The 16,300-nt window shown below is 37.6% G+C and overlaps 1 protein-coding gene across 13 annotated transcripts in view; it reads left to right on the plus strand.

The window, feature by feature from the left end:
* PLEKHA5 (pleckstrin homology domain containing A5) overlaps positions 1-16,300 on the plus strand; it is a 220,327-nt gene that overhangs the window by 193,052 nt on the left and 10,975 nt on the right. For 7 of the 13 annotated variants that reach the window (XM_059682329.1, XM_059682314.1, XM_059682312.1 and 4 more), the window contains 6 exons: positions 2,712-2,813; positions 4,947-5,058; positions 6,335-6,381; positions 7,141-7,326; positions 8,175-8,292; positions 15,441-15,559. In XM_059682329.1, coding sequence (XP_059538312.1) covers positions 2,712-2,813; positions 4,947-5,058; positions 6,335-6,381; positions 7,141-7,326; positions 8,175-8,292; positions 15,441-15,559 — 684 coding nt within the window. Of the gene's footprint in view, positions 1-2,711; positions 2,814-4,946; positions 5,059-6,334; positions 6,382-7,140; positions 7,327-8,174; positions 8,293-15,440; positions 15,560-16,300 lie in introns of those variants that run through there. The other 6 variants (XM_059682317.1, XM_059682320.1, XM_059682321.1 and 3 more) reach the window with 2 other exon arrangements.

Here is a 16,300-nt window from a genome sequence, read left to right on the forward strand (position 1 = left end):
AAATACGTAGCAAGGGAGAGGGGGGAAGAGGTTGTTATAATTTTTTAAGTGTGTTTTTTTAATATATTTTTATTGATTTCAGAGAGGAGGAGAGAGCGAATCCTTAATCGGCTGCCTCCCCTATTGGGGATCGAGCCCAAAATCAGGTTCAATTCCTGGTCAAGGGCATTTGCCTAGGTTGTAGGCCTGATCCCAGTCCAGGTTGTGTTTCTCTCACATCAGTTTCTCTCTCTCCCTCCCTCCCTTCCACTCTCTAAAAAAATCAATGGAAAAATTAAACTGTTATATTCTCCAAAAAGTACACTGGTAAATGCACAGATATGCCTGCTATCCATATCAAGGCATTGAATTTTATTGCCTCCTCCCAAAAACACCATCACTTCACTGTTAAACTATATATTAGCTTTGCCTGTTTTTGTATCTTAATAAAATATGATTATATAATATACCAGTATACTCTTAGCTTTGTGTCATTCATCCATGTGGTTGTAGATTGCAAGAGTTCATTCATTCTCTTAACTGTATGACCTGAAACTTTACACATTTTTATTTCAAGCACTGTTGTCTATGGTTTTAGGATAATTGCCTATTTGAAAGTCATTAAAATCCTTTTAATTGCCTTGATGCACTTAAATATTATCTTATTTTGAAAAAAAAATAGTAAGGTCATATTTAAAGATTTTAACATTGTACTGGTATAATCCATTAAATTCTTTAATGACATACTCAGCCAGGTGTTAGAAGGAAACTGATGTCATGCCAGTGCCACCCCTTTTCTTGGGATCACCTATTGACTTGTGTTCTGCCCACCTGTAATTATGTTTGAGGAGCCGAGAGATAATGGCAGAAATGGGAGGCTCAACAGGATTATAGGACTCGGGCCAAATGATACAGTGCAATGTGGGACTTTCCAGGTTATGGAAACTGAAAGTATATTGTTTCCTCACTCCTAAAATATTGGAAAAGTAATCTCTAGCTCTCAATCTCTCTTTCTCATGTTTCTATAAGAAAAATGAGATTCCCACCATCCTAAAATGTTCTTATATTTAGATGCCTCTACAGCGCCTTTGGGCCTCCCACTCTCACCCCCTGAACTCTGGCTTTTCTATGAGATTTTAGGTGTTAGATTGGCAATACCATCCTCCTTAATCACTGGGCTGCCATTGGATCCATTATCCTCATTTTACACTCCCTGAAGCCTTCAAAAGCCCACTATTTAAATTTATATATAAATACACACACACACACACACACACACACACACACACACACACACACACACACACACACACACACTAGAAGATGGCTAGAAGCTATTTTTATTAAAGGAGATAATATCCTTGTTTATTCCGGTAAAAAGAGTTTTGCTGAAGCCAAGTAAGAAGGCTAGTATTTATACCATAGAAATCAGATAAAAATCTTTAGTCCTTTATCACTTTGCTTTTTAAAAATTTAATTCTTTGTGAAATCTGCTTAATAGGCTCCTTAGGCTACCTAGTTAAAACCTGTTAAGGAGGCAGACCAGCATGGCTCAGTGGTTGAGCGTTGACCTATGAACCAGGAGGTCTCAGTTCAGTTCCTGGTCCGGGCACATGCCCAGGTTTCAGGCTCAGTTCCAGTAGTGAGCATGCAGGTCTTTTAAGGCTTAATTTTTTTGAAGTATGCGCCTTTAGAAGAGATCCTCTAGGAACTTGAGGTATTGCTGTTTGTTTGTTTGACTAACATTATTTTCAGTAGCCTTTCTTCCACACTCAGTACCCTCTTTCCTATCCCCAGACTGTTGCTGTTGTTAAACTGACATTTCCCAGGGGAGCTTCATTCAGAGCAGTTCAAGGCAAGAGATTCCTGGTCATGGGAGGTTCTTAGACAAGAGTCATCAGTTCATTTTACAACAGCATTCAGTAAACATTTGTTGATTATGTTACATGTGCCAGCACCATGTAGATAACTGGTGATAAAATAGTAATCAAATATTGTCCCTGCACCCTACCAGTGTGGATCAGTTGGTTGAGTGTCCTTCCATGAATCCAGGAGGTCACCGTTCAATTCCCAGTAGGGGACATGCAGGAGGCAGCCCATCGATGTTTCTCATTGATATTTCTATTGCTCTCCCCCTCCTTTCCTCTCTCTGAAATTAATAAAATATAGTCTCTGCCCTATTTTAGTTTATCAAGTTGTTGTCCTCATACCACCACTCTCTGACGTGTCGGAAGGGTCACTGCAACCCATAGAAGCAGCATTCCTGAAACAGAATGAAATCATGTAATTTGAGCACTTGTAGAATCATTCTATATTCAATAGATATAGACCAAGTATGAAAATCTTCTCTATGATTTTAGAGTTTGGGGGTGATGGTTTTTCCAAAGGAGAAAAGTGTAGGTGGATAGTGTCTATATTGAGTCAGTGGATTCACTGGCTTGTGTAGTTAGCCGAATTAGGTTTATACGTTACTGTAAATTTACTCTTAAGTAATTAAATTCATGTCAGGCTTCTGTGTTGTTGAAAACCTAACATGGTAAAATACAGCATATTTAGTATTTTTATTCATGGAAAAATTTTAATCAAGACATGTAAGGAACTTTTTAATAAAGGAAAATGTGTTGCAAAGGTGTTTTATATTTTGCCCAATATAAATTACATGATAATTGCAGTGATAACAACATAAAAGCAGAATTTCTCCATTAGAATAATGAAAGCTCTTTTGCTTTTAGGAACTGGAACGAGCATGGAGAGAATATGATAAGTTAGAATACGATGTAACTATTACCAGGAACCAGATGCAAGAGCAGCTAGATCGCCTTGGTGAAGTTCAGGTATAAAAGTGTTGTGTTTTTTATGTTGTTTTACTTGTTAGATTCATGTACGCCCATAACAGTTTTTACAATATTGGCTACCTACGATCTGGGTTTGAATATTTTCAATGATAGGAATCTTACTATCACACAAGATTTCCCTTCTCTCACTGTTTAAAGTTCTTTATTCTATCAGGTGCATGGTGTAGTGTTCTGTGCTCCTAGCTAACTTTATGTCACTTGGCACTGAGGCGTTAAATTATATGAATTTATCAAATAATGGATATTTTACCTTTTTTAAAATAAAGTTTATTCTGACTTATTCTAATTCATTCTATATTAAATGCCTTTTTTTTTAACAAATTATATTTAGCCTATTATCTTGACCGATACATTGTTAGAATAGGGGAAGATATAGCACCATTTGGAATAAAGAATTCAGTTTTGTAAACAGGCCACAAGTAGTTACGACATTTAAAAAAAGAAAGAAAGAAAAAACTAGAAGACATACTCTATGATTAATAGCATGGCACATGTGACCTTAGACCAGTTACATTACAACTCTGCACCTCGGTTTCCACAACTATAAAATGAAAATAATAATAGTACCTACTTCTATTGGCTTTTTATAGTGATTAAATGTGTTGATGTTTTTTGAAGTACTTAGAATACCATCAGACACATAAATCATATTGTATAAGTGTTTATTAAATAACTAGACAATGACGGCAACATTGACAAACTTAAAAGGTGACATACTGGAAAGAACTACTTTGACGCCTAGACTTCAATAAGAGTTACTGTTTAGATTTGCAAAGATTTTTTATTTTTTTTGAGAAACAGTACATTAGCAAAATGAACAAAGAACATGAGTAGTTTTAATTCATAAAAAGTAAAATTCAGTTGCTAACAAGTGTGTATATATTATTCAAAGTCACTGGTAACCAGAAAATGCAAAATAAATTTAAAAATGAGATTTTCACTGTGTACCTTTCAGATAGGCAAAAAATACATATATATAATTTTTAACTGTTGCATAAGTAATACATATTCTATATAGAACATGTATAGTACCAAATATTTGTAGTTGCTGTTCCCTCCCTGTGTCCCATAGCAGTATTCACATCTCTGGACTGCCGTCATCCTGGGTCCATGTGTCAGTCCTTCCTTCCTCTGCTTTGGTGCTTTCAGCCTGTGGCTTGGAAAGCTGGATCTCTAAGGTTATGCAGTACATTTGGAAGCAGTGTTAGCGCATAGTCCTTATGTTTCTAGACTTGGAACACTTATTTCTACCCCTCAGAGGACTTGTTAGCTTACTAATGAAATATTGATTATATCCTCATATCTACAGTTGTCAAAAACTGACCTCCCCTCCCCCCCAAAAAAAAGAAGAAAGAAAAACTTAAAAAAAAAAAAAAAAAAAAACACTGAATATGCAATGAAAAAAAATTTTTTTCTAGGTAATGTGATGGTTTTATATTTCATTGCCTATTTTTTTTAAGTAAAGTTCCATTCCTAATGATATTTATTGTTATCTTAAGTATCCACCAATAACAGTCTTACTGAAAACCAGTATGATCTTATTTTAGTTTCAGTTACTGTACTTAGCCTGAGGACATGAAATGGGTTATTAGAAGTAAGACAGTGGATGTAACTTAGAATGAAAATGGCAATGATAAGTTTAGATTCCAAAACTGAGAATTAGTTCTTCAAACACGTTTCACTCCATGAGTCAAAAACTCATTTGTTTTATTTGTTTGTTTGTTTGTTTGTTTGTTTATTTGGCATGTTTCTATGTTTCAGAACTTCAGAAATTAATATACTTTCCATTTCTTCCCCCTGCCCCAAAAGTTTCTTTCTTTTTTTTTTTTTTTTAATTTGCATTTTGGGGGTTTCTATTTTGTTCAGTTTTTCTTTTGTTTTTCTGTTTTCCATTTTTAGTCCCCTCTGATCAGTATTCCATCCTGGAGTTATAACACAAGACAAAGTTCATTGAGGAGATGTGAATAATACGCTTACAGCTGAAAAATGATATTGTTTCTCTGCCTTTATCTTTTATCAGTGCCACTAAAATTCTCCTTTTAAAACATATAAATAGCAGAATATACAACTTTAATGATTTCTTTTCTGTATGCGGCCTATTTTTACTGATAGACCGAATCAGCAGGAATTCAGCGTGCACAGATTCAGAAAGAACTCTGGAGAATTCAGGATGTGATGGAAGGCCTGAGTAAGCACAAACAGCAAAGAGGCGCTACAGAAACAGGTAAGTTTGCTTTTTGTGTTGTGTTCTGCAGTAATGGACCATCGTATTATATCTAAATGGGATGACACAGAAAATTGGGTTACTTTTGTTATTTTAATAGGTTTTTCAACACTCTTCTTGGTAACATTGAGTCAGTACACAAGTTTATAAAGTAAAAAAGCAAAAGTTCTGCCCACCTCACCCACTCAAAAATAAATCATGGTTTTATGTGCACTGTAATTATAAACACGCAAACAGTGTTTTGGTTGTGCGAGGTTTTTTCCCCCACAACAAAAGACGGAATCATACTGTACTGATTTTCAACCATTTGCTTTTTTTATTCTTAACTGCAATATAATAATTGCTCTGTACAAATTCATTGTGTAGCCCTGGCTGGTGTGGCTCAGTTGATTGAGCATAGTCCCATGCACCAAAAGATGGCTTGTTCAATTCCTGGTCAGGGCACATGTCTGGGTTGCAGGCTCTATCCCCAGCAAGGGTCATGTAGGAGGCAGCCAATCGATATTTCTTTCTCTTTCCCTTCCTTTCTCTCTAAAAAAATAAACATACTTTAAAGAAAAAAGCACCCTGGCCGGGGCCAGTGTACCTCAGTGGTTGGAGCGTCAGCCAGCACTTCAAAGGGTTGCGGGTTCAATTTCCAGTCAAGGGCATGGCATGTTCACTCCCCACCCCTATCTCACATCGATGTCTCTTCCCCCCCTCCCACCCCCTTCCTCTCTCCCTCTCCCGCTTATACTCTCCCTCTTCCCTCCTCCTAACCCCCTCCCTCCCACTCTCTCTGAAAAAGCAATGGGGGGACAATTAACCTCGGGTGAGGATCAACAACAAAAAATTTTCAGACTATATTCATTTCTGTGTTGATGAACATTTTTTTAGGTTTTAGAATTTGTTGTTGTTGTTTTCCTTAGTCATAAGCCATGCTATCATGAACATTATTGTGTATATATAACTAAACTTTTATGCTAGTCCTTTTGGATTTCAAGGAGTGGGAAATGATACATTTTCTATTTTGATAGGCACGGCCAAATTGCCCTCCTAAAAGATTATATCAAAATGTACTTACACCGGTAAATGTTGGAGAAAACTCATTTCCCTATATAAGTTGTTTTAATTTATATTTTTTAATGTAGTTGGTTTCAAATTCTGAAAACATTAAAAAATGAGGGATTAGAAACTGAACGTTTAATTTAAAATAAATGAAATGAAATCATTTCCTTTTTCTGTAGATTTTAAAAGATATGTTTAGTATAAGTTATGTTTTATGCTTTTTTAATAGGTATGGCAGTATCAAAGCCTTTCACAACAGTTAAGTACAAAAATGAGGTAAGTTCGAATTGTTTGTCTAACTATAAGTTATTTTAAATGTTTAAAACATGAATTAGAATTGTCTACTCTTAAACTCATAACAAGTATTTTTTAAATATATTCTAGTTATTGTTTTAATCTTGAAATTCCACTGGTTCAGTGATTTGGTACTTCTAACAAATGTGATTTTTCTTCCCTTAATGCAAAAAATTTAATCACTATTTTTCATCTCTATGTTAGAACTTTAACATTGTTATACTTTTTATAATAAAAGTAATTTGAATTTTTATCATTATTATACTTGATAACATTTGTAGGATGATTAATAGATAAGTTGGCTGTGTATTATGCATACTATAAAGAAATTGCAACTACAAAGAGATACTGTCAACCGAATTGAAAGCATCTATGGTCTTAAATTATATATTAAAGCCAATCGAAAAGAAATGTTTGGGTTTTTTTTTCCCTTGAAAATGGCCCAAAACATAGGCAACAAGATTTTCAAATTAATTTTTTCTCTTCTGTTTTTAAAATGAAATGCAATCATTTCATGTGTCTGTTTAGATGGTGAGTTACCAAAAAAGATAAACCATATTTAAAACTATATTGACTATCATAAGTATTTTGGGTTTCACTTTTCAATATGAGACTCTTGGCTTGGCAGTGTCCCTTTAATTATCTTAAAGCTAATTTAAGTTAACTTACCATTGCAAAGAATTTAGATATACTTAACTCAGTATGCTTATCTAAATAAGGTGACTGTTCTACAATCTTTAGGAAGAGGAAGTAGTCCCACCTCGTCCTCCACTTCCTCGGTCCTATGACTTTACAGAGCAGCCTCCCATAATCCCCCCTCTGCCCAGTGATAGCAGCTCCTTGCTCTGTTATAGCAGGGGCCCAGTCCATCTGCCTGAAGACAAGAAGATTCAAGGTCAAGGATATACAAGAAATGGATCTCACTGTGTAAGTGGCTGCAGGAGCCACAGGATAATCAATGTGACGCACCCTCTCATTTTTTGAAAGTGAATTTATTTTGCATTCAGACTTTTTTTATTATAACACCACTTTTAGCCAGTGCTCTTTTTGTTTATAATGTTATCCTTTTGGGTTGTTTTTTTTTTTTTTTCTGTTTTGGTTATGTCATTCTCACTTTTTAATATTTTCACAACTTTAATCATCTTTCATAATTTCATCTTTTTCATAAATATTTTTCTAAAATGGTTACTTTGCATTTGTCAAATGAGTCCTATTTTAAACATATCATGTCGGGATGTCAGAGACCAATGGAATCTTTAGGTCAGAAAGAAGCAAGAAAGAAAAGGATTACTAGGAATGATAAAAGGGTTGGGACGCGGGCAGTTCAGTCTAGAAAAACTGTTAAGGATGTGGACATTGCCAAGCAGAGACATCACCCATGGAAACTGGAAACGGAGATTTGGGGTTAAACAAATAAATGTAAAATGCAACAAACAAGGAGAAGTGAATAAGGAAAAAAGCAATAGAACTAAATTGAGTTAATATGATATAATTATTTTCAGGCCTCAGTTATATTATGATAAGAATGTTCTAAAAATGACTTTATTCCCAAGAGAAATATTCTTAATTTTTAAAACCAAAACATTTACCTGTTAAAAATACTTCAAATTCTTTTTCTTCTACCTTAGTTGTAGCATATATTAATTAGTTGTGTTATACCCAGTATAGGTAACTGAGGCTTTTAATTTTTAGAGTTTGATTTGAGCCTTTATTGGTAAACATTTTACAAGAAACTTTCACCAATTTTTTGTTTAATTGCATATCTTCCTTTCAAGGGTCCAGATTATAGACTCTACAAGAGTGAACCAGAGTTAACAACAGTGGCAGAAGTTGATGAATCTAATGGAGAAGAAAAATCAGAACCTGTTTCAGAAATGGAAGCTTCAGTTAAAGGTCAGCACTTGGGGATATGTTTTATCTCCTGTATTTTCAGACATTTTAGCAATAAATTCCGTTTTCATGTTGACCTAGTACATAAACAAGTCCACAATCCCTTATCTGAAAACTTTGGAATCTGACAAGTTTTTGAATACAGAAGTTTCATATATTAAAAAGATGACATGACCCATAAACCATATATGATGTCACCTCAGCTAAAAATATCAATGGCATGAGGCAGCACCCCCTTTTAAACACATCGATATTTCTGGAATGTTCATTCTAAGTAGGATAAATCAGTTCAGGTTAGGTTTACTGGAAAATAAGTTTATGGCACACTTTTAAAAGGCTTTTCTTTTCCTGTTATTTTTTATTTTTGGTTTTCTATTTTAAAATTATACATAAAGGATTAAGGGCTGAAACAAATTTTCATAAAATTTCTATAAAATGAATAAATTTCATAAAATAATACCATTATTTTTTTAATGCTGGTCATTCTTCAATGTTGTAAAGAAAAAGGGTAACGGGAGGGGGCTAGTCAGGATTAAAAATGTTGAAAATGCCGGATATAATGCAATGTTTGAACCTTGATGGGATTATGGTTTGAAGGAAAAGTCTCTAAAGATATTCTTGGGACAATTGTGGAAATTTAAATATGGTCTAGATATTATCTAATAGTAAGTAATACTGTGATATTGTGGTTATGTAGGAGAATGTGTTATGTGAATTCTGAATCACTTAGAAGAATATTTGTAACTTATTCTCATTTAAAACTGGTTATTTTTCATCAAAATTAAAAACTTCTGCCCATCAGAATGGGAGAAAATATTAGCAGTACATATACCTGACAAAGGCCTTGTATTCAGAATATTTTTTTTAACTCTTGTGAATCAGTAATAAACACAGACAACCCAATAAAAAGTAGGCAAAAGACTTGGACACTTAACAGATAAGGTATACAAAATGGCCCTTAAGCATATAAAAAAGTTTAGAACTGATTAACCATAAAAGAAATTTTGTTTGCCGAAACCGGTTTGGCTCAGTGGATAGAGCGTCGGCCTGCGGACTGAAGGGTCCCAGGTTTGATTCCGGTCAAGGGCATGTACCTGGGTTGCGGGCACATACCCAGTAGAGGATGTGCAGGAGGCAGCTGATCGATGTTTCTCTCTCATCGATGTTTCTAACTCTCTATCTCTCTCCCTTCCTCCCTGTAAAAAATCAATAAAATATATTTTTAAAAAAAAGAAAGAAATTTTGTTTTAATGCAAACTAAAATTACAATTTACACCTTCTAGAATGGCTAAACTTAAAAAAATTACCAAGTGTTGGTTAGGATGTGGAATAATTGGGACTCATGCGTTCCCGATGGTGGTATAGGGTAGAACAGCAATTTGGCAGTTCTTACAAAGGTAAACATTCAGTTAGCTTAGGGAGTAATTCAACTCCTGTATCTTTACCTAAGAAAAATGACAACATAATTTCTCAAAAAGACATACAAGGATTTTTATAGTAGCTTTAGTTCATAATAGAAAAAAAAAAAAAACTGGAAGCAACCCATATGTCAGTAAACAAGAGTTCATACAATGGAATACTCCTCAACAATTTAACCCATTGGATGCCATAAGCGTCTGTAGACGCAAGCGACGGATCTTTCCCACAAGCCTCTTAAAAAAAAAAAAATGTTTTCCCTAAGTGGCAGCCCTGACCAACTTTAAAATCATTTTTCATGAGAATTTTTAGCTGAAAATATTCAAGAACACCCTAATTGTGAGTAATATATTTACTTTTATAATATTCATTACAAATTGATTTTTTTAATTAAATTCAAAATATCGTGGCATGTGGGGATGGTTTCCGTTTTGGGCGTGTGGTAGTTAACTGGTTTAAGGAAATGAATAGATTTACATGTCTGAATGTCAACAACATGTATAAACATGGGAAAAATTATGTTGAATGAAAAGCCCAACTCAAAGGAGACATGGTATATGATTGCCTTTGTATTACCTTTAAGACCAGGTAAAACCAGTCCATTGGTGATAGCAGAAAAGTCGTTGCCTTTGGCAGAAGGGTAGGGTTGACTAGAAGGAAACTTTGTGGGGCGGTAGGGATGGTCTTTATCTTAATTGAGATTATTAAAGGCATACATTTGTCAAACCTCATCCATTGTACACTTAAGATCCGTGCACGTCCATATACATTTCACCTCAGTGGAACTTGAGAGGGGTGGTGAAGACAAACCTGGGAGAGTTTGCCACATACTGGCCCTCAGTTACGGGAGCCCTATAATACTTCAGGTAGAAGGAAAGTAGTCAGATATGGGAGATCTAAGAAGCATAGAACTAAAATATTTGACGACAGTTGCACATAAGCAAGAGAGGAGGCTCACAGGTATTAACATCACAGGTATTAACATGTTCTAAGGTCCTAGTATTGCAGAGCATAGTAATGATTCTGACTACCTTAGACTTGAACAAGCTAAATATGCATGCTAGGGAATAAGATAAAGAAAAGAAATGGACTGCATATCTCCCAAACTAGTAGGGAGGCAAACGGAACACTAATCCGAAAGAAGAAAGAGTGGAAAGGAAATAGAGAAATATTGGGAAAATGCAAAGCAAAATGTAAGTTGTTAGAAATCTTAATATATCAGTAACTGCAACAAATCAAGTTAAAAGTATATAAAACTAAAATAGTATATTTTTAGGAATTCAGGTATTACAGAACTATAAGGAAAAGCAGGGGGAAGATACACACTGCCGGGGTCCAACCCCAGCGGGTCCAGGGGTCCCCAAAGGTGTGGACGGAGTCGGCGAAGAAGGAATGACACGGAGACAGCGTTCAGTTGATCAGCAGCCTAGCCCGGATCTCCAGCCAAGTTCTGGTCTCGATCTCCAGAGAGGTTCTGCTTCAGATCTCCAGCCAGGTTCAGTCCGGGTTCTCCAGCCAGGTTCTAGTCAGGCTCTCCTGCCAATCTCTGTAGTCAGGTTCAGTCCAGGATCCCTTGCCATGTTCTCCCGCTAGGCTCTGTCTCTAGGCTCCGAGGCCAGTCCCGGTCCAGGATCCTCTGGCATGCTCTCGCCAGCGAAGTTCTTCTGTCTCTAGGCTCCGTGTAGGTTCTGTCTTCTGAATTCTGTCTCCTGAGTTCTGAGTCTTTCTGTCTTGTTACAACTGTATTTATACCAGTTGATTCAATCCTATCAATCTCTATTACAAAGGTTAGGGCGTTTCTTATCTCCATTCCAGGGAGAAAAGATTATGTAGTTTAAGCATGATTGTTCGTAGTTAAAGGGATTAATTACCCGCCTGGCACTTAGTTGAGGGGTTTTATTCCCTCCCTAACTTCAGGGGAAAATCCCTACCTGGGGATTCAACCTTTCTCGGAGAGGTGACTTTGGTTAAAACACAGCGCCAAGAAGGTGAGCAAACATATTAAGAACCGTATGCCATATATGCCAGGTCCCTTGAAACAGCAAGGATGGACCGGCTCCCGGCAAATTCCCCCTTTTTTATTTTTTGAAAGCAGGCATTAAAAAGAAAAACCTCAAATGCTCTCTTGTATCCATTTTAAGAGTAGGATTGGCACTTTCCGCTATTACCTGAGTCCTGATCTATCACCCCAGGGAGAGCTTGCCAATCCTGCACTTTCCCGGGGTGGAAAGGCTGCAGTGGGGTTAAGGATAAGGCTCCTTGGGCCTACCTTCTCCCATGCCTCTACATTTACCTTTCCGGCACCTTTCCTTCCTCAGAAAAGCATGGACGTATTTCTTGTATAAAATGTTCTGTCTGACTGGGAGTAACCTTAATTCCTCTGCTAACAAGCATATATGTTAAAAGATCAATACGGAGTCTTTTTTCTTTAGACTCAGTATGGCACATCTTCTTAATCTAAAGATCAATACAGAGTCTTCTTTCTTTGGACTCAGTATGGCACATCTTCTCAATCTAAGAATCAATACAGAGTCTTCTTTCTTTGGACTCAGTATGGCACATCTTCTCAATCTAAGTTCTGTACTATCCACCTTCTTACCCTACTTATCCTCTATAGGGGGGTCTGTAGCACCCTGGTGGAGTCCTATCCGTCCCGAGTGTGGGGTTCTCAATGGGGGGGGGGCTTACCTAAGGGAATCCTGTTCCAGGGGTTCCCAAAGGTGTGGACGGATTCGGCGAAGACTATCCACCCTCTTCCTACGGTGGAGTCCTATCCGTCCCGAGTGTGGGGTTCTCAATGGGGGGGCTTACCTAAGGGAATCCTGTTCCAGGGGTTCCCAAAGGTGTGGACGGAGTCGGCGAAGACTATCCACAATCTTCCTACGGTGGAGTCCGATCCGTCCCGAGTGCAGGGCGCTTACCTAGGGGTCCCTGTTCGGGCGCCAGATGCCGGGGTCCAACCCCAGCGGGTCCAGGGGTCCCCAAAGGTGTGGACGGAGTCGGCGAAGAAGGAATGACACGGAGACAGCGTTCAGTTGATCAGCAGCCTAGCCCGGATCTCCAGCCAAGTTCTGGTCTCGATCTCCAGAGAGGTTCTGCTTCAGATCTCCAGCCAGGTTCAGTCCGGGTTCTCCAGCCAGGTTCTAGTCAGGCTCTCCTGCCAATCTCCGCAGTCAGGTTCAGTCCAGGATCCCTTGCCATGTTCTCCCGCTAGGCTCTGTCTCTAGGCTCCGAGGCCAGTCCCGGTCCAGGATCCTCTGGCATGCTCTCGCCAGCGAAGTTCTTCTGTCTCTAGGCTCCGTGTAGGTTCTGTCTTCTGAATTCTGTCTCCTGAGTTCTGAGTCTTTCTGTCTTGTTACAACTGTATTTATACCAGTTGATTCAATCCTATCAATCTCTATTACAAAGGTTAGGGCGTTTCTTATCTCCATTCCAGGGAGAAAAGATTATGTAGTTTAAGCATGATTGTTCGTAGTTAAAGGGATTAATTACCCGCCTGGCACTTAGTTGAGGGGTTTTATTCCCTCCCTAACTTCAGGGGAAAATCCCTACCTGGGGATTCAACCTTTCTCGGAGAGGTGACTTTGGTTAAAACACAGCGCCAAGAAGGTGAGCAAACATATTAAGAACCGTATGCCATATATGCCAGGTCCCTTGAAACAGCAAGGATGGACCGGCTCCCGGCAACACACGTATCAACGGTTACTATCCCTGACAAGGACTTTTAAGGAAGGTTGAGAAAGGGCTACTAAAGGTAATGATGCTATTTCTCAAACTGGGTGATGACTATAAGTAAAGAAGTAGATGATTATTCATTCCACCCGTGTGTGCATTTACCCATTAAAAATATAAAATATAATGTCTGAAATATGTTCTCAAATATGGTTTAAATTCTTCCTCAGCGTTCTGCCTCTTTTAAAATTTTGGGTGTTTAACTTAAAATCATAAGTTCTCATCTAAATAAAGTGTCCAAAGTACACGGACCAATTGTGGTGCATTTTTAGCACATGACTTAAAGTAGGGCTTTTGTAAATGGGCTACTGACTGGCATTAATAGAGGTCTTTTCTCTGTTTGAATTGCAAAACTATTTGCTAGTATACTATTAAAAATTATTCTGTTCACATTCTCAAAAATACAACTCTATAATAAACATACAGAGTTCATAAATAATATTAAAACTTAATTAAGCCCTGGCCAATTTGTCTCGGTTGAGCATTGTCCCATGCACCACAAGGTTAAGGATTTGATGCCCAGTTAGGTCACATGCCCAGGTTGTGGGTCAGTTCCCAGTCAGGCATCTACAGGAGGCAACCGATTGGTGTATCTCTCTCATATCAATGTCTCTCTCTATCTCTCTCTCCCTCTCTCCCCCCACCCCTCCCTTCTTCCTCTCTAAAATCAAAACACAACAATAACAAATAATTGAGTTGCAGATTGTTTGGTTTAAAACCTAAAGGGGCCCTGAATGACTGATCCACCATTTGTCTCTGTGGGTGGTGGGGAGTAAGACACTTCTTTTTTCTGGTTGATGTGAGTTTTTGTTTTTTTTAAAATATATTTTATTGATTTTTTACTGAGAGGAAGGGAGAGGGTTAGAGAGTTAGAAACATCAATGAGAGAGAAACATTGATCAGCTGCCTCCTGCACACTCCCTACTGGGTATATGCCTGCAACCAAGGTACATACTCTTGACTGGAATCGAACCTGGGACCCTTGAGTCCGCAGGCCCATGCTCCATCCACTGAGCCAAACCGGTTAGGGCTGATGTGAGTTTTTGTTTTCTAATTGTAAAAGAGAGAGTGACCGTGGTTACCTCAGTTAACTTTGTTAGTGGATTCTTTATTGAGACAGTACAGCATAATTGAAAGAGACCAACTGGAAATTAAGGACATTTAGATAAATCACTTAAACTTTCCTGGCCACTTTTTGTCATCTGTGGTGAGAGGATTAGATTAAGGCACTGAAAATGTGAATGATTCATGAAGAAGCTGAGTAGCAGCAGAGGGCTAACGCAGACTCCGGCCATGCTGCTGCTGAGCTCTGTGGACTTGAGGAAGCAAATAACCCATAAGGATATATGATCCATTAGGGATACTGAAGTTTATAAATTTTTTTTATTGATTGATGTGAGGGAGAGAGAGAGCACGTGCCTTTAATTTGTTGTTCCACTTATTTATGCACTCATTGGTTTATTCTTGTATGGGCCCTCACCAGGGATCGAACCCACAACCTTGGTGTATCAGGATGACACTCTAACCAACTGAGCTACCCAGCCAATATATATATATAAAATTATTGATTTCAGAGAGGAAAGGGGGGGGGGGAGAGAGAAACATCAATGATGAGAGAGAATCATTGATTGGCTGCCTCCTGCACACCCCCTACTGGGGATTGAGCCTGCAACCTTGGTATGTGCCCTTGACCGGAATCGAACCCGGGACCCCTCAGTCCGCAGGCCGATGCTCTATCCACTGAGCCAAACCAGATAGGACAGGGGCATTACTTTTTAATATCATCTTTTAATTTGTAGAACTTTATTTCTAAATCTAACCCTAAATTTGTCTGGTAATATCATTGGCTAGCTTATGAGGCAGAAAAGGTAATGGAAGGCTAGTACATTTTCCCTGGCTCTTTCTAAACAATAAATTTGTCTTGTGATTTTAAAAGCCTCAGAAATCGGGTATATTTTAAAAAGCCATGTTATGTGAGAGATGTCTCCTATTTTAATTTTTAGGTTCCCACTTTCCTGTTGGAGTGGTGTCTCCGAGAACAAAGTCACCAACACCCGAATCTTCGACAATAGCCTCATATGTAACCTTAAGGAAAACTAAGAAGATGGTGGATTCAAGAACGGTATTTGGCTAGAAATTAATTTCTAGAAGGAGTCTGACACTTCTAAGAATTTCCTTGAGGAGAGGGATAGATGTGTCCTGTGGTCACCCAAGTTAATGGGTTTCCAAGCTAGCCTGAGTGTGCAGGGCTTTTCAACTGGGGTGGGTTTGGAGTTTGCCAGTCCTCTGGCTACTCTGAGAAACGTGAATTGGGAAATAAATCCTGTGTTTCACACTTTCATCTGAGATCATTTAATTCAAACCGTCTGATCTTGGAAGATTCTCAGGGTATATACCTCCCTTTCACCAAGTAGTCTTAGAAATTTGAGCTGCAAAAGAACTTCTACTTTGCATCTTTGCAAAGTCTCTACTTACTTTGTATGAGATCATTTTAAGCTATAAGAAAAGATTGAATGGTACGACAAAGGAAAAGGTCTATGGTTATCTTTGAAAGATATTAAAGTATAGCTACCAAGTATATGCCAAAAAATCTGACAAATCTATATATAAGAACTATATTTTCAATTAATACAAAATTATAAAGACCCACATAGAAATAATTAATGTAGAATAACAATAATGAATAGCTATGTGTCAATATTTACATGACTGATCATGATTGTATAATACTATTGCTTATTCATAGAGTTAGGCATTTTTTTGCAGATTGGAGGGTGTTTTCTATGGAAATTGTGATGCTAAAGTAAATAGAAAAAGGATGTTGAGATCAAGCAGAAGACATTAATGGATTTATATTGTTCTT

Source organism: Myotis daubentonii, chromosome 2 (assembly GCF_963259705.1).
Source record: "Myotis daubentonii chromosome 2, mMyoDau2.1, whole genome shotgun sequence".
Classification (NCBI taxonomy): domain Eukaryota; kingdom Metazoa; phylum Chordata; class Mammalia; order Chiroptera; family Vespertilionidae; genus Myotis; species Myotis daubentonii.